Source organism: Euprymna scolopes, chromosome 14, assembly GCF_053919585.1.
Source record: "Euprymna scolopes isolate OS-2025 chromosome 14, ASM5391958v1, whole genome shotgun sequence".
NCBI classification, from domain to species: domain Eukaryota; kingdom Metazoa; phylum Mollusca; class Cephalopoda; order Sepiida; family Sepiolidae; genus Euprymna; species Euprymna scolopes.
Window position 1 is genome coordinate 24,847,197 of NC_136495.1, and position 19,925 is coordinate 24,867,121.

At 35.6% G+C, this 19,925-nt stretch overlaps 1 protein-coding gene across 3 annotated transcripts in view; it reads right to left on the reverse strand.

Annotated features, from left to right (window-relative positions):
• Window positions 1-1,705: 1,705 nt before the first annotated feature.
• Window positions 1,706-19,925, reverse strand: part of LOC145292916 (uncharacterized) — a 122,546-nt gene continuing 104,326 nt past the window's right edge. The window contains exon 7 of one of the 3 annotated variants that reach the window (XM_080139077.1): window positions 1,706-1,826. In XM_080139077.1, coding sequence (XP_079995203.1) covers window position 1,826 — 1 coding nt within the window. In that variant the 3' untranslated portion in view covers window positions 1,706-1,825. Of the gene's footprint in view, window positions 1,827-2,765; window positions 2,934-19,925 lie in introns of those variants that run through there. The other 2 variants (XM_080139074.1, XM_080139078.1) reach the window with 2 other exon arrangements.

Consider the following 19,925-nt stretch of genomic DNA (forward strand, 5'->3'; position numbering starts at 1 on the left):
TACTTTGAAAAAAAACAAAACTATATTTTTAACAATATATATCTATCACGCTTCAAAAAAAAAAGTCCAATCAAAGGAAAGGAATTTAATAAACAAAACGATCAGTTGCAGTAAGTTACTTGTTTTTGTTTATTTCCATCAATAACGTACATAGATGGGTAGTTTTAGGTTCAATACTTGGCTGGGGATGAGTCCTGAAGAGCTGTGATTCATGTACAGTAGAACCCTAGGATATGGCATTAAAAATTAGTAACAAAATACAGTATATAATACACATGTATATAATCAAATAACATTATAAATAACCCTGTAAGGTGGGGCAAATACCGTAACTAGGGTCCGGAAAAACATTGTATTCCACATCGTAATCTGAAGAAACTGTATCCTGAGGTTGTATTGTTTTTCCACAAGCTTGGAGAAAATATTGTTAGTATAATCACGTTTTCTAACTAAATCACAAATATTTTGAAGTTTTTACTTAGATCCATAAATAAGAAACTAAGTGGCATATTAAAAATCAATCCATCAGTGGATGAAGATTGAAATATGATTTATTTTGAATTTTATATTGTATTTTTTATTTCTATTTAAATAAATATCCAATTAATAGTAGATTAAAATATATATATATATATATATATATAGCAATTATGAGAGATTTCCATGTTTTGTCCTCCGTAGGGAACTGTCAGGATAAAATGCATGGAATTCATGTCACCAGGTGTTTTTTTTTTTCTTCTTCTTATATATATATAAATTACACACGCACGGTCTTTAGCTAATCAATAAGATTCATTGTTATTCCCTCCCACGATTTAATGTTTTCATTAACCAATGGCAGCACTTCTCTCAAACAAAGATTCGCTTGACATTTACTTCTTCTTTTGTTCTGTTTTGTATAAGGATGATGCATCCTTTTTATGACTCAATAGATGATCTTATTTTAACAGGTATGTGCTTGGAATAGTTTTTCTATTTTAAGTGTTGGTTTAATTTTAGTTTTTATTTAATTATCTTATTTTTTCTTATGTATTGCTATCCTATATACTATAACAATTGTTCTATTAAGATCACCAAAATTAAATCAGTTAGATAAGTGATCACTTGATATTAGCAGGTGAAACACTCCACGTGGGCATAAAACAAGTCCTGTTATGAGGCTACACCAGAAATTTTCCACAGAATGCAGAGAAAATGTTTAGTGATAAATGTTCAGCTTTTCTGATGCATCCAAAGTTGTATTAGTTAAAAAATGAAAAAAAATAAGTATTCATCCCTTTTAATATCATCTCACGCCGTTCTCCATCTTGTATCCAATCTTGTCCAATTTTCTTTTTGTAATTCTGGATACCTAAAATTCCTAAGCCGGTTGTCAATTGCAACTTGACCCAGATCCTCTCTCTCTCTTTCTCATCAAAATAACTTCCTCATTGTATATTCCATTTCAAACATTGTTTATTGTTCTAGGAGGGATGGGGGGGGGGGGGGCTAGTAAGGGAACTTGAAGGACCTGATCCACTTTTAGGTGTGTCCTATTCTTTACTTCAGTGTATGAAAGGGGGGGGGTCTACAGTTGACGGGTTAAAAACAAAAACATGGATTCTCAAGGGAGCATTTTTTTTTTTTTTTTTTTTTTTTTTTCATCCAAACAAAAAAACAAAGAATTTTGAAAATAACTTTTTTTTACAAAAGACATTAATCTCTCTTCTGCATATTACACTGACTTGAATAGTGGTTAAATGTCCAAATTAAAATTTAAAAAAATGTATACCATCTGCCATTGTTCATCTTCCAGAATTGTTGTACAATCTTCAACATTAATTTTTCTGAAAATAAAAATAAAAAATTTTTTTTGTCTTTTTTTTTTTTCTTAATGTTTATTTTGTAAAATATTTTTATCATTTTTTTTGTGTTTTTAGTGCTCAGTTATAATTGAATTTATTGGTATTGACTTGTGTGACAATTTAAAAATGTGTAGAAGAATGGTGTAGACAACACAAAGAAGCAACGCATAGGTTACGCAACGATCACCTACTAAGCAACTTTAACACAATATAAAAACTGTTAATTATAAATAATACTGGTAAACAACAAATTTTTTTTTTTTTTTTTTTTTCAGTTGATTTAGGATAAATCTGATGTGATAAATTAAAAAATCGCATTGGTTTTGCTCAATCAGGTCCAGCTGTTGCTTTTTTTTTTTTTAGATATGGCCACATGTCGATTTTTACTTTTTTTTTTTTTTTTTTTTTTTTTTTTTTTTTTTTTTGGTCACATGTATGCATGTGTGGAGCATTTCAGAAAAAGTTGGTAGGGTTAAAATACTTAACATAATGATTGTTTTGATTGAAAATGAATATTTTAATGACCAGTATTCAGGTCTGCATGCTTATGTTCAAAAAGGATCAGTTCAAAGTTATAAAACCTTGAAATCTAAAAAAATGGTGCTTGGCATACGCAAAGAAAGACTGGCCTAAGTATGAGTAATTGGTGTCTTGCAAAGAAAAGAACACCAGCAACAATCTTCTGGTGGCCAAAGAACGGATACTCTTCTCACTGCTACACATCATGTTTGGCTTCAACAAGCAGTTCACTAAGGATATGAACAAGGATGGTGACTGCTTCACTTATTTGTGCCAGGATTAATCATGGAGGGGATGAAAGCTGGCATCTTTGACAATCCTTATATTCAGCAGCTCATCAGAGATCCAGAGTTTGAAGAAAGTGGAAGCGTTGAAGGCATTTGTTCTGGTAGTGAAGAACTTGGTGACAATAAGACGAGAAACTTTGCAGAACTTAACATGCTGAATGCTTTCAGAAACCTGGACTGCAACGAAAGCATCAAAATGTATTACTTGTTTTCACATATCGACTGGTTTCCTGGGCAGCTAAGTTCCGTGAGTGACAAGCAAAGGGAGAGGTTCGATCAGGATCTGAAAGAGAGGGAGACCAGGTATTAGGGTCGCTGGAATCCAATCATGATGACTGACTGCTGTTGAAATCTGAGGAGAGACCTCCCTGTCAATGAGCATTCCAAGATTTTAAAGAAAAGGAAGTTGGAGCCTTGAAGTTTTGTGGTTTGAGTTGATCAGAGATCGCAGCGAGAGAGACGTCCGCCATGTTGGTCGAGCGACTACGTGATGGGTTGACATGTGATGATCGTGTAGATCAAGGAGGCGTGTGGTTTGAGTTGTCCCCCTTTGCAAATTGGCTGTTTGGAGAAATGGAAAACTAGATGGCTCTGGTTGATAGTCAATTTGCATAAGTGGAGAAATGGGCAGCATATAAACGGTACTTTTTTTAAGCAGGGTGAAGAGCGCAGAGAGTGAAACGACGGTTGGAAGGAGTGACGGCGAATTCTTTTTGTGACGGTGAATTATTTTTGGACGTTGAAGAGCTCGACCTTTTTCTACTTCACTACGTTTGAACAATGGTGAAGCAACATGCAATTTACATGTACTTACCTTTATCACTATTTCCACCATTCAGTTTACCTGATAGAAACATCGGTTTATGTAATCAATATATGTTGTTCGCAGAACATTTTTCCTTTCAAAACATATTTAGGATGATATGTGTTGAGAAATCAGCTGATAATGCCACAAAAATGTAATCGATTTTATTACAGGATCTGATTTTTTTTTTTTTAAATCAACTTAGCACAAAAACATGACCTCGAGAGAAACAGATTCCCTGATTCAACAATGCAAAATTACCCTAAATCATAAAGGTCTAGACAGCATTCAAAAAATGAAGAATTGTTGCCCAGTATATATATATATATGTGTGTGTGTGTGTTTATCATTCAAACAATACCATGTTTTCATTCAAACACTACTGTGTTTGAATATATGCTTAAGTGGCAGTTTTAGTTATTTAGAACTTCTTTAAAGCTTCACTGTTTACTTATTTTTCGACCAAATTTCAAAGACTTTTTACAGTTTATAGATCACGTATATATTTCAATTTTCGTTCAGTAAAACAAAAGTTGTGATGAATTTTCTGTTGTTTAAAATTGTAAACATATATAAGGAGGCGAGCGTTGCTTTTTATGACTGGTTTCCATAGCAACCATGTCACTTCAGCAACTACTGTTGCTACTAATTCACTCCTGTCGCTAAAAGAGAAGTAACAAGTAACAGAGAGAATGAAAGCATGAAAGAAAGATAATTGGGGGATTTTATTGAAAGCAGACGAGTGCTGTACATTGTTATTACATATGTATTTATGGGGCAAAAAATGAGACTGAAATTAAACAAAGAACAAGTGAATTTATTGAAACCTTGGAAAAATGAATTACAATAGAAAAATGTGAGCATGAAAAGTAATATGGTTAAGCTTAAACATGGAAAAGTAAAGGACTTGTTGATGAGAGATGGGAAGGAGTAAGGAAGTCAAAACACCAGAGTTAACTGGCCAAATAAAGAATTTCATGGATAAGGGCCATGTGATACTATGAAGGTGATCCATGAGTCAGTAAATCCTAAAGGAGAAAAATAGGAAGTAGCAAACAATGAATCTGTAGGTATTTTTAGATTTGACAATGACAATAGAAACCTACAGATAACACAGAAGGGCAGATTCTGGTAGCTGGGGTAGGGGGGGGGCGACTTCAGATACCAACGCAGAGGAGACAGTGAGTTGACAACTAGATGCCCTTCACGGCGGATGGAAGTTGATTGTGACAATGGTTGGACAGTTTTTAGAGTTGACTGCGAAACAGAAATAGAGACGAATTGCGACTGACAGACGAACGTAACAGCGATAAAACGGGGAGAAGACACACACACAAGTCCAACCGTCAATTATATGTGAACATTGGTGTTTGTGTTTTTCCTTTCTTTGTTCCACGACTTATTATATTTCGACTTTGTGAAACCACATGTGTTCCCATCGACAGTCACCAGCGAGAAAATGACGATCCGGCCATAAGAAGAATAGTCAAACGAAAAATCCACAACACACAACGTTGGGAGTCAGTGATCTGTCAGAGCCACACACATCTGGTCACAACCGTCGTGTGTCTATGGAGACAATAAGTGCACAGTTTGATGTCAGTGTGAGAACTGTACACAATTATTCACAAGGAACTGAAGATGCGGAAGATTTGCGTAAAGTTTGTCCCAAGTGTGCGCCATCCTTGTTATAAACTATTTGACTAAGATGAGCATCAGGAAAGTTCCTCACCTTCTGTATAGTCAAGACCTTGCTCCCTGTAACTTTTGGTTAATCCCTAAGCTCAAGGAAAACCTTAAAGGCTGTCATTATGAGACAATTGAGGAGATGAAAGACACTGTGACGAGGGTCATTGACACGCTTGCACAAGAGGACTTCCATGGGGCCTTCCAGAAGTTGTTGGAACGATACAAGGGCATTGCAGCCGAAGGAGATTACTTCAAGGGGGACTAGAGTTTCATACTATCAATAAAAGTGTCCATATGAAAAAAGTTTGGAAATTTATTTAAGACAGCTCATGCATTAAATTTGTATTTGACACCATTACTTATGTACCATCATGTCCTCCATCTTAAAAACTGCTGTTTTCCATGGGTTTCTCTTCATCTTCATCTTCATCTGCTCTCGTCATGTTGGCATCTTTCACATTAGCAATTACCAAGAACATGAGCATTGGTTTACAAGTATAAAACTAAAAGAATGCAAACTTGCAAAAGAAAACAACGCATTGTGCATAGAGCAGGTGTGCTTTAAGTACGTGTGTGATAAAGAACCAGCAGACGTTCTGTTGATCGCTGTCAAGCGTCTTTGTCGATTGGTTGATCAGTTCATATCATCTGCTAAAAATCTGCTTGGTCTTCTCTGAGACGTAGACTCATCAACTGTCGCAAACTGAAAACTGTCCATAAACTCTGACTCCTCAATTTATTGACTTAAAATCAGAAATCCTATGACCGAACTTTAGTCTAAAAGTAACCAATAAGAGCAAATTTTTCGGCCACACAAAGCTGACCACCCGTACTATTTCTGACCAACTTTGTCTGTCTTGGTTAATCATTTCTAACCATTTGTAATGCTGTCACTTAAACGGAACCCCACTGCCTCGCCAGTGTAGCTAGTCCCAGGAGAATCAGCCCTTAAGCCAACTGAGATGAGACTGGAACTCTCCGCGAACAGCTATAATAGCTATGGGTCTTGATTACATTAGATACATCCACTAGTAGATATAAGGCAGATGGATATGTGTGTTTATCTGAATAATAGATTAAACACACCAACCAGGTGAAAATGGAAAATAATTAACTCTTTTGGTTAAGATTGATTTCCAAGTGAAAAAGAAATGTCAATTCACTTTAAGATTTCAATTGATAATAAAAGAAATTGTAAACTCCAAGAGCTGACGCTGACTAATTGCTCGGGAAATGAAATTATATCTGTCCTTGGAAAAGCCTGAGTCAGGTCAGGTGGTCTAGTATAAATGATTGACTAATCATCTTTCAATGAAAATCGATGTGTCATGATTTAATTGGTAGATGGAAGGGGAAATTGTACCCCTAACCGACCACACCCTCAGTATAAATTGCCCCCACACAGTTGGTTTTAGTCAGTTCGTCTGTGAGATCAGTTGAGTTCAGTTCAAGAATTCGGGAGACAAGCTTGGTCTGGCATAAAGCAGACCAGTTCTACCAAATATGTACAGACAAAGAATCTTCAAGATTCAAGAGATTCGTGAAACTTTTCTGAACAATAGCAACTCAGAATCCTCAGGATGAGGACTGTAAGATTAACTCGAAACGACAAAGATATTCCCCCAACATATTATAAAAGAACGTTAGAAAGTCTGAATGCGATAAAAACCAAAACCAAAAAGTGAATAAAAAGATTAAAACCTGATTTCATAATAACTCATAGGAGCGAACAACCACTCCTCTGGCTGAGGAGAAGAAAAATTAATTAAAAAACGAAAAGGAGAGAAATTAAAAGCGCCCATCACTAAACGTGTCGAGTTAAAATGTTGGTTCATTCATTCTGCCTCTCTTTCCTTTTACGGACTATTTCTTTTTCTTGTTATCTATTTTTGATTGTTTTACCGACATGAACTCTGACATTGTTTTTAAATATATATGTCTGAAAGATCAAAAGAACAGTTTGTGCCATTATTTTACATATATTGCTGCTAACAGCCAATGTCGCTTCTGTTTTGTTTTGTGTTCTTTCTCTCTCTGTCCTCACGCCGAGAATAACGACACATCAACCTGCTTTTCCTATTTTTTAACCTAACCCAATCTTACATTAACTCTAAGTTTAGTTCGGCAAAGATCGATTTGGTTTATTTCAAATATAGAAGCACCCAAAAAAATAATGCATAAAAGATTCCAACTTAATAAATTATCATTCTGTTTACAAAACTATTTCAAATAAGTTTCTGCCTTAACTTACATTAAATAAGTCATGGATATGTTCTCCACAATTAGTCCGATAGTGACTTCGTTGCTGTCAGGCTAATATGAGTTCTCATTAAGTTTCAAGGGGTCCACTATGAAAAGAGGTTAGTTTTTTTTTTTTACTAACTGTTTGAGGTGCTCCTAACAGAGAAAGTTGACAGGGCTGATCAGGTATTTTTTGCTGGCCAAAGTGCGTTAATCCAGATTGGCACTGACTCTGAATTTAACACTTGACTTTATGTCTAATCTCCTGGGAAGATAAATACAGGGGGGAACAATAAAATTATCGCCTTAGAAAAGCCGTCATGATTCCATTTCCATTTGATAAAAACCGGTTTTCATTTTTTTTTTTTTTTTTTTTGCAGACCACTACTAGTTGGCCAGTTGTGTATAAATCCCAGGAGCAATAGTAGCCTTCTATCATATCTGAAAGTGACACAATGTTTAACGAGCGAGATCGGAGATGCAACGCTGTACAACTAATGCTCTCTACCGATCCAAGTTATGACAATAGGACTATGGCCAGCACCCTCAAAATACATCGCTAGATTGCCACGAATAATAAGGACGTGGCCAGAATGATGAAAAAGAGTCTGGCCACGGTTTTGGGTGTGGTTTCAAGTGAGGACCACATCATGTCACCTCACATCTTCGAAGTTGGCTTGAAAATCAACACCAAAGTGGACCTGGATGTGCTGAAGAGTGTGGTGATCCTCTGATGCAATCAGGTGGCTGCTGGTAGACCCTGGGTGTGGCAGTAGGACTCGGCGCCGTCCCACAAGTCCAAAGAGACCCAGACTTGGCTTCAGAAGGAGTGCTACGACTTTATACCTTTCTTTCACTGACCCCGCCTCCTCCTGAACCTACTGGACAAAACTTCGTTTGGTCAGACGTCGAGAACATCACCAAAATTACCTCTCACAGCACCAAAGCCAGCCTGATCACTGACATCTGCTAAGTATTCGCCAAGCTCCTGCCGGTACTTGTGGAAAAGGCATGCTCCCAATTCCGGACCGATATTGAGGCTGAAGGCGGCTACATTGATTATATGTTAGCTTTACTACATAATCAAGTTACCTGAATTGATTTTTTCAATAAAATTTTTAAAATAAAACTGTAGTGTTATTTTTTAAGGCAACACTTGTATCGTTCCACCCTGTAAATTATTATTTTTTTTTTTTGCAAGAATTTAAACGTGAAAATTATTTCGCACACATAAAAGAATCTTAAAAGCTGAAAATTTGCAAACTAGAAACCTCACTTGAAAGTTGCACGGCTCAAGTTTCATATTTGCAAAAACATTTGTGAGTTTAAACGGCTTCCAGATTTGGTAGGGGGCTACTCATAGTTCATTCTTTAATTGTGGTAAATTGTAGGTTTTGTAGTTTATCAATTTCTCTTATCATAAAAGCTGAAAAGTTCAATTATAGTTCTTGGAGAGTGATACATCGCTCATTGTTTAAGGTTCCTGAACTGCGGTACATATAGGCTGGCCCAGAAGTAGTGACCTATTTTAAAACTTGAATAACTTTTAAAACATGTCACTATTTCTGGGACACCCTGTAATTATGATCCTTCTAAACTGAGGAAGGAAGAGTATGAATCTTGAAGAATCGTGATTTAAATTGCCGTAACAAGTTAAACGTAGAATAAGGTTCACCTGTGGTTTCCAAACTGTAATATCAATATAGATCCCATAATAGCGGAGACTGTAGTGGAAGCATGCGATACGAAAGATTAGAGACAATACTTTAGGATGAGAAAGAGAGTTTGTGTGTTTACTGCATGTGGAGATGGCTATGTTGGCTTGTTTCTATTCACGTCTTAGTCGAACCCTGTGCCCAAAGGCCGGGTGAGTTTTGTTGCGTCCCAAGAGAGAAGTTGGGCGTGGACAGGCTTGTTCCGTGTGGAGTTGTTGTCATATATAAATCCTAATCCCGTTTCAAAAGAAAATAATGAAACGAATGGAATGAAGGAAACAAAAACTCAATTGATGGATAAAATAAACGTGTCATTTATTTACTGTTGAAAAATGAATGTTTTAGGTATAACACATGTTCATGTCCGCGTTAGGGTGTAACCATCGTTTGTTGTGGGACTGGTGGTGTAGAAAGAAAATGAAATATGTGTTTATCTCACGTTCGGGTCACTATCGTTTGTTCGCGTGTGGGAAGAGAAGTGAGTAATGTAGTGGAACGAGAAATGATAGTCCAGCATGTAGACAAAGAAAAGGAAAGAGGATTGACATCAGTTAAAACTGCGCACCATGTTAGCAGTCAGCTACATGAAGGTATTCTCAGGGACAAGTTGTATATATAGAGAGAGAAAGAGTGAGAATGTCAATCCAGTTCATGGAGAGAGAAAGCGTATAAAGTGTACGTACTGTTTGTTAGCTTTTTGCCCCACATATAGTAGCAAGTGGCATGATGTGCATGGGTGCGCGCCTCCCAAAAGGGAGGCGGCTGGTTCGCCGAACCTCTCAGTTTCAGAGCTGGTCAAAAAAGGGTTGGAAACAGCTTGTTTCTTGCTTTTATAGTTGTTTCCAGTGGTCTTTTGCGCATGTGTGGATTTCCTTTGAAAGGGAAATGACGTTGTCCATGTGTGCAGGTTAGCGTGTGTTTGTATACACGTTAATGTGAGTGTATGTACGCGAACATGAATATATGTGCATGTGTGGACGTGCGCGTGTATGTTTGTGTGCACGTATGTGTATGACAAGTAATATGGCTTGAGATGTGAACGCGTGTTTTTGTGTGAGACTAGAAAAAGCTCGCGCAGTCACCACCTGGGAAAAAAGAAAGAAAGAAAGAAAGAGAGAGAGAGAGAGAGAGAGAGTGTGTGTGTGTGTGTGTATGTGTGTGTTTCTGGTTTAACCTTTTATAAACTCAGTCACATGACTGAGAACTGGCTTCTGATTGGACAAGCCAGGAAGACAGTGCATTCAAGATCTCCAACCGCGAGAATTCGATCCTGCTTGTATTCATTGCCATTTCGTCTAAACACGATTTTGATCCGATACAAACCGACACGTGCTGCCGTAAACTTGTCCTTTTTTGCAGCTGAGAAAATGATACGATTCAAATTGGTGCCTTCATCTTAAAAAGAAAAAATATTTGTTTACTTTTTCAAAATCATAAATGTTTCTATTTTTTAATATTGTTTATTTCTTGTGTTTTGTTTGTTTTTTAATAAATGTTTGCCAAACGAAAGGACCCTAAAAAGTAAACATATCGACAAATATTTTTTCTTTTAATTTAAAGGAATATTTTTTATTTTTTATTTTTGATGCAACGTAAGGCCTGGTCAGTACTTAGATGGGTGGCCGCTTGGGAATACCAGGTGTTGTAAGCATTTCTCTTAAGTAAAGTAGAAAGTTGATCTTCGGTTTACTTTTAACAGTCATGCAACCCTATATTCTTTATTTTGTCCTATAGTCCTCACATTCTAGGAACGATGTTTCTGACAAAGAAGAAAGAATTGCTATTTTCTAGGTCAGAATTTATTTCATCTAGCACTTAATGTTGGCAGGGTTTTTTTTACCTTAAAGTAGTATTTTTTAAAAGTTTCTTTCATCAAGACGCTTCATGTCTTGTCTGGAGCGATTTCTATATAAAAAATTGTTTTCACAAATATTTTTAGTGCTAGTCCGCCTAAATTAAAATAGGTTGCTTCTTCTTGTTCTTGACATAAGAATCCCAGTTTGCTTTAATGGCGTATTTAAATATCACATGAAAAGAGAATAAGCAGTAGCTAGTTGCCATGCATAATATTTGTCGTGCATAATATTTGTCGTGCATAATATTTGTCGTTACAACAATGTTACAAATAAAATAAAATATGCATCAAGTGCGGTTGAAAGCCAAATCACAACGTAATATTAGGAAAATAAACAAATATTTTACTTGTTTGAAATTTAGTGAAATAAGTTAAATATTTGTTTATTGTTTTTATTTTATTTTTTTTTTACACGGTGGTCACCACTTATCAAGGCCCAGAAGCCACTCAGGGATAAGGGTTATTGTAAGTACAGTACGTTAGTGTGGAGATTTAATGAAGTGTTTACTTAAGAGGGCAGTTCATTAGGAATTTGTTAACGTTGGACTTGAAGACATCCAAGTTGTAGTCAGGTGGGAAGCAGGCAGACGGAACAGAGTTCCACAGGCATGCAGTTCTAAGAAAGAAGCTTTGTTCATGGAATCTACGTTTTGATTTAGGCACAGATAAAGAGTGGGGGAAATTTTTCACAGTGGATTCAGCTAGGCGGGTGTTTTTCATGAAGGATTGACGAGGGGGACCAGAGCTTGGAGTTCAGACGAGCACCTGCCACGGAAATTTTCCTAATATTACGTTGTGATTTGGCTTTCAAGCGCACTTGATGCGTATTTTATTTTATTTAAATTATATCAACGTTTCTATAATGGAACTCACACCCTTAATGTTACAAATACTTTTGCTACCCACTGCATCTTGCAACAGAACATAATCCATCAGCTTAGGGCTCAACTGTCTGATAACCACAGAAATGCAACACTACCCTCTATACTGGAATATGTGTAGATACCATTTGAACTACATTGTGGAATCACTTGAGGTTATCAGTTGTTAATCTATGGACATAAGACACTGACTCATCATGAGGTCCACAATCTGGTATGCACATTATTTTGGAAAATCTCAAGTGGATCAAAATTGCAGCAAGGAACCTCGTATCCAAGAAAACATTACTATGGCAAGTAACACGCTTTTATTTTGCACGTTTTTGCAGTCTGACAAGTTATATTAATTGTGAAACCTTTGTTTATGACGGAATGATTCATACATTTTATTTGATATTTATATTTTATCCTGATCACTATTTTAATTATTTTTTTTTTGTATAATTTAGAGGAAAAGACGTTTTCACACTCTCACATCCATTTATTTCAGAACTTCAGAAAATGATGCAGCCATCTTGTGAAGGTGCATTTGTTGTATTAGTTTGAACTTGGTGCACAATTCTACAAATAATAATAATAATAATAATAATAATAATAATAATAATAATAATAATAATACGAAGAAGAAGAAGAAGAAGAAAAGGAAGAAGAAAAAAGAAGAAGAAGTGCCAAGACGGATACAAGTTCACTGATACAGATGAGAAAAAAAAGAACCATCTGATGTACAAGGACGAATTGAAACTTTTTGCAAGAACCAAAAAGAAACTAGAGACACAAATAGACAACCAGAATCTTAAGTCCGAATATCTGAATGGAATTTGGTATGGAAATGTGTGCACTGCTAGTTATGAGAAAGGGAAAATTGGAAATAATGTGATAAGAACCAACTGCATCAAAGCAAATCTCGACAAAACACAACAGAAAATGCTGACTGTGTAGACAAAGAGACGAAACAATAAATGACATAATAAACGAATGCAGCAAACTAGCTCAACAAGAATACAACAAAAAATAAAATACACGATCAAGTGAAGAAGACAGAAAACTGGGAATTATGGGAACAACGTTGCCCGGGTGTTTAGAGGTGTGTGTTCAGCAAAAAAAAAAAAAAAAAGTGATAGTAGGAAGGCAGGCTCGAACCCGTACCGCGAAGGAGGAAATGAATGTGAAAAAAACGTGAGGTTTTTGCGATTACGACCACCGCCAAACCGAAAGTGATGTAGGTTTAAATTAAGACTTGACAATCAAAAAGAAGGGATGACGTTCGAAAATATCGGCGAAAAAAAGCTACCCCTCTCTGTAGAAAAGTGCCCAGTTGAAGGTGAAGAAATTAATGTTTCTAGCCAATTTTCCGGTATTTGTTGTCTGAAGGGCCGAGCTTAAAAACGATACTAATCTTGTGAAAATCCGTCGCCTCTATCGAAAATTTTAGGCAGACATGAAAACATATATACATACATTTATATATTGGTAGCTCAAATTTTCGACAACCGATTATAAAGCTTGCCCTATCTCTGAATGCCCTTTATGTCAAATTTCAAATGTTTAGGCCAAAAATTGTCTGAATAATTTGGTAGAGACCGCAGAGATCAATTTTTTTTTTTTTACTTTGACCTTACCATTTATTGTTTTAGGTACAAACCAAGTTATTAAGTTAAATCCATGTCCAAGGAATCTATATCTAAAATTTCAAGTGTTTAGACCAAAAATTGACGGAAGAGTTTGGTAGAGTTCTCAAAGGTCAAATCGTTGAACTTTGACCCCTTAACAGCCAAATTTATGGCCGAAAACCGATCACATAGATTTTCTCAAATCTCAATACCCTGTATATCAAATTTCGAGTCTGTAGACTGAAAATTGACAGAGTTATTGTGTAGGGAAATGTACACACACAGACACACACAGACACACAAGATACGTTCACTTATATATATATATATATATATATATATATATATATATATATATATATATATATATATATATATATATCCTAAAATCCGACTAACCTAAAATTTAGTATTAATTTAATTATGAAAACGTAAGACTGTCGTAAAATGAGGACTGACTATCTGTATTTCAAATAGTGCATACACGAATTCAACAAGGTTGTCGCTTTCCGTGAGTCATAAAACGAGTTAAGGGGTGTTTTGCAAGGGCATTTAGTTCAGAAGAGGGCAAAGGATCCGGACGTTAGCTCTTAGGCTAAAGATAGAATCATTACAAGGGAAATGATGTTGTTTTTGCTCGTTTAACCAGCTTTTTGAGAACCGCACCTAAATGATGTCTTACAGATATTAACATGTACACATTATAAGAAAATATATCATTTTATATATATATATATATATATATATATATATATATATATATATATATATATATATATATATATATATATATATTAGACATTAAGAGGAGATTATATATATATATATATATATATATATATATATATATATATTGTCGCGGCTTGGCCGCTAACAAACAACAACAACAACAACGACGGCATTACAAACGACCAGCAATTAATAGACTCTACCAAAATCAGCAGTAGCAAGTAAACAACAACAACAACAACGACGGCATTACAAACGACCAGCAATTAATAGACTCTACCAAAATCAGCAGTAGCAAGTAAACAACAACAACAACAACGACGGCATTACAAACGACCAGCAATTAATAGACTCTACCAAAATCAGCAGTAGCAAGTAAACAACAACAACAACAACGACAGCATTACAAACGAACAGCAATTAATAGACTCTACCGAAATCAGCAGTAGCAAGTAAACAACAACAACAACAACAACAACAGCGCGACAGACGACAACCAATTGAGGGCCTTTCGCCAAAATCATCAGCAGCAGCAATGTCGGCGGCTGTCACGTGATTTCAGGGCCCCGTTGTAGAAAAGAAATTTAAAAAAAACATCTTTTCTACAACAATAACAAAAACAACAAACTTTAATTTCCTGGAAAAAACTTTGAAATACAAACAACGAAATCCTTCAGCATCGACTGCTCGTAAAGAACACATCCGGGAATTAATATTAACTGTTGTTTATAAATAGAAACAATTTCCTGCCCGTCCCCGGTATCTAGCAGCCCTCTGAATATTTTCGGCGATATTTTCGCCGCTCGTTGGCTTGGTTTTTCGGCAAAACTTTTTTTTTTATTTCTAATGAAATTGAACTTTCTTTTTTCACACATGCACACACACACACCTTAATAAAAAAAAAAAAAAAAAAAAAAAAAAAAAAAAATGCATACACAAACATACAGACAACTCTTCTTCAACTGTAAATATTGTTTTCATTCTTAAACGCTGGGGATTTATTAGTTAGTTTAAGATCCATAGAGTGAATGAGGTATTTTGGTAAATGTTGCCAGTCGAGAGTAAGACTCCAAAGTCTACATTCATTTCCTTTTTAATTACTTTAGTCACAAAGACCCTGAACCCTTCCCCTCCCAAACGTCGATTAGGGCCTTGTGCCTAATTTTGTTGTTTTAAAAATTGTTTGTTGATTTTACGAAGCAATAAAATATATATTTTCGGCAAAGCTCTGCACTTGCTCACGGTTCCCTAACCGTTCGACGCTCGCGCAATCACTGTGACTCCAGTCTCACCACTGTAGCAGTCCAGTCCACCACCACTACAGTGGCTCCGGTCTCCACGCCGTAGAAGTCCACTACCACTACAGTGGCTCCGGTCTCCACGCCGTAGAAGTCCACTACCACTACAGTGGCTCCGGTCTCCACGCCGTAGAAGTCCACATCATCACCACGACTCTGGCCTCCATGTCGTCTGTACCTTTCATACACTGACTTCTTCCTTCAGTGTCAGTCCGATCCGAGCGTCCGTCCGTACTTGATGAACACTGAACCCTCAGTGTTGCTAATTCGTTCGTCTGTACCTCTCATACACTGACTTCTTCCTTCAGTGTCAGTCCGATCCGAACGTCCGTCCGTACTTGATGAACACTGAACCCTCAGTGTTGCTAATTCGTTCGTCTGTACCTCTCATACACTGACTTCTTCCTTCAGTGTCAGTCCGATCCGAGCGTCCGTCCGTACTTGATGAACACTGAACCCTCAGTGTTGCTAATTCGTTCGTCTGTACCTCTCATACACTGACTTCTTCCTTCAGTGTCAGTCCGATCCGAGCGTCCGTCCGTACTTGATGAACGCTGAACCCTCAGCGTTGCTAATTCGTTCGTCTGTACCTCTCATACACTGACTTCTTCCTTCAGTGTCAGTCCGATCCGAGCGTCCGTCCGTACTTGATGAACACTGAACCCTCAGTGTTTGCTAATTCGTTCGTCTGTACCTCTCATACACTGACTTCTTCCTTCAGTGTCAGTCCGATCCGAGCGCCCGTCCGTACCTAGTGGATGCTGAAAACTCAGTGTTGCCAATTGTCCGTCCGTTCCTCTCATAGCCTGAGGCTAACGTATCAGTAACATCTCAGTCGGACCCAAGTCAAACAATCACCCGCATGCATCAGTTACCACGCCGATTCCTCCGACGTCATTCCAGCTTACGGCGAACCGACAAGCATCCCCCTTACCGAATACACCGGCGACGGATCCCGGACCAGCATCGCCCAGTGAACAAATTTGCATTTGCCACCCTTTCGTTTGTTTAAATAAAAGGCGAATCTTCGTCTTTAAACTAAACCACCAGAGTTTGTCATTTCTTCTTTGTCCTGTTGTTTCATTCCTTGTCCTTGTGTCTGATATATATTTAGTTGCACGGTCAGTTGGCTAACCACCTTCAGGCCTCCCCGCAACAATATATATATATATATATATATATATATATATAAATACCCGTTCACATACACCTTTCACGATAAAGATAGAACCCAGAATTAGATAGAATCGAGCAATTGCATCGACAACGGACAACGCCAGACCCAAAGTGGGTTTCGATGTACTGCCCATCAGGGTTGGATCAAATACTGACTTTTAACAATTGAAATACAAATACAAATACTTTCGTTAAGGTTACCAGAAATACAAATACAAATACTTTTATTCCTAACTCTAAAAATACAAATACAAATACAAATACTAACGCTAAAAATACAAATACAAATACTTTTATTCCTTAATCTCAAAATACAAATAAAAATACCGGTTAAAATTAGGTGGGGGGGGGGGTCGTTCAGGTCCGCCATAATAATGAAACCGGTATGAATAATAAAATAACATTAATCTAAGCAATATGACATACACTTTAGATCACGACTTCTAGCTTTAAGTATAGTATTTTAAACGTTAAAATAATTCATATCTTAATAAATATACCATTAAGATTACGACGTGTCTCAATCGTATGTGATAATATACTTAAGACGTGTCTTAATCGCGTGTATAGCGTTTTACATTTAGCAAATGAAACTTAAGATTTTCATAAAAAATATAACATTTATTCCTTATTTTAAATTTATTTTCGTAGAAAATGTCTAAAAACATTTTTTGTAAAAATTGAAAAATTTTATCTCTATTCTTCTTCTCTTCTCTATATAAATAAAATGAACTCATTTTTTCTTCTCTATATAAATAAAATGAACTCATTTTTTCTTCTCTCTCTATATAAATAAAATGAACTCATTTTTTCCCGTGGGATTTTGACCTTAATAGGATTAAAAATCAAGATATTTCATGCAAATACATTATGCACAAACGGCAGAACAATATCTGAGGTTTGTTATAGGCTTATTATTTCTCAAATTCCTCGATAATCTTAGATTTCTATACTTTTTCTGCTGAGAAGTCACGGCCAAAATCGGTTAAGATCAATGGAAGTGGTAAAATATTTTCTCTTAAAAATTCCTCCTCCCCCTGTCACCACTTAACACCGTTTGGAGATCGTTCACAAGGAACAGTTGAGAAGAGAACACCGGTTTGGCTTCGTAGTTCTATCATGTCAAGTGATTTAAAATCAATAAACTAAGCTGCAGAGCTCTGTGGCGTGGTGCTGGACAATTCACATTATATTTTCACGTTCGCTCCGACCTACCATACTGTTTTTTGTTTTTTTTTTTCCTAAACAACTGGAATGGACTTTTCTTGGTGGCCGAACTGTTAACGTTGCAGATGTTTTTTTTTTTTTTTTCACACGTTATTTTCCTACTTTTACTCATGACTCCGGGTTTGATCCTTCCTACTTACCTACCATAACATTTTTTTAAACTCCTCCTCCTCCCCCCCCCCGTCCCGGAAACAAACACTCGGGCAACGCCGGGTACCCCCGCTAGTTTTTAATAAACAAAAAATTTTAATTTTATTTTCAAGTTAAAATTTTTTTTTTTTTTTTTTTCGTAAATGATTAAAATTGATTAAATTTTAATTTAGTTATATATATTTTCTTCAAACCATGAGGTCGGTAAATATTAAATAAAATACCTTTATATATAATAATTCTTTAAATAAAATTCATTTGAAGAAATTAGTCGGTAAGTTAAAAAGTTAATTTAAAATAGATTAACGTTTTGTTTTTAATCAAAAATAAATTTAGAATTAAATTTCTTAATGATCAGTAATTTTGATTTCTTTAAGTTTAGCGGTAAAACCGTTATGCAAAGTTGATTTTCAATCAAAACGGACGAAAACTGTTATTTTCTCATGGCCATTATTTACTTGTCTTTTTATGAAGTTAAAAGTATCTAAGGAAAAGAAAAATACTTTCTATTGCTTTCTATTTTTTCATTTTTTTTTTTTTTTTTTTAAGCTTTTTGCTTTCTGATGCCATTAAGACATTATTAATACTTTGTTTACAAAATTTAAACCGAACCAACTGATTTTTTGTCAAACTATGAAAATTATGGTTAGGGTTAAAGAAAAAGTTACGTTCAAATTCTGTAGACAGATAACAAATTAATAGTAAATTTGTTAAACGACTAATTGGTGATCCAGATGAATAGGCGACACGAAGTCCGCAGCAGTGCCAGAACAATTTTGATTCTTATGCACTTATTGTACCGCGTTGAAATAACATTATTTAGAAAGCCATTATGGGAGTAGTGTTTTTCTTTTTTCTTTTTTTTTTTGTAACTATTCTGTACTTTCATCTAATTTAATAAAGATATCGTAAAACTTGGATTTAACTTAAAATACTATTAAAAATAGCGCGGAACAATAAGTGCATAAAGCACCATTTTTTTTTTTTTCTAAAACAAAGAAATCAATAAATATTTTATAAAGTAATATATTTTATTTATTTATTTATTTATTTTATTTATTTTTTTCGGTTTGTTTTCGAATCCAGAGATTTGATAAAGCGGTAAAAAATCATAACATGTTACCAAAGACAAGATAATTTACTTTTACCTAGCTGGGTAGGTATTTAATGGTTTGACTTAACGTAAAAATGTTTATTCGGCTTGAAAAACAAGCAACGTCAACCATTTACACAAGCACAAGGAAAAATGGCCGCAATGCATTTGTTACGCGGTCATTTTTGTTTCTTGTGCTCGCGTACAGGTTGACATTGCTTGTTTTTCAAGTCGAATAAACATTTTACATTAAGTAAAACCACTAAATACCTACTCAGCTAGGTAAAAGAGTAATTTATCTTGTCTTTGATAGCATTTGCCATATTTGATTTTGACCTTTTCGAATCTTTGGATTGTAAAACAAACCCAATACGAATGTTAGTGCTTATGCACTTATGTTACCGTGCATTTTTTTTTATTTCTTTTTTTTTTCTTTAATAGTATTTGTGAGTTAAATTCAAGTTTTACTATATCTTTATTAAATTGCTGGGTGAAAATACAGAATAGTAAAAAAAAAAATGTTAAGAATGGCTTTCTTAATGTCATTTCATCACGGTAACATAAGTGCATATGTACTCGAATTGTTTATCTGACACTGTTTGCCGACTTCTAGTTCTGTGAACTCTTTGAAAGGGTCCATATAGACATTTAGTAAGTAACTGTGAAACCGGATTAAACATGTAGGTGTGAGATTCGCTTAGTGAGAGAGGGTGTAAATCCATGAATGGGAGTGGGAGGTCAAAAGTTGTTTTTTTAAATCTACAAGTTTAGACATCCAAACAACTGTTTAAATTACTTTATTATAA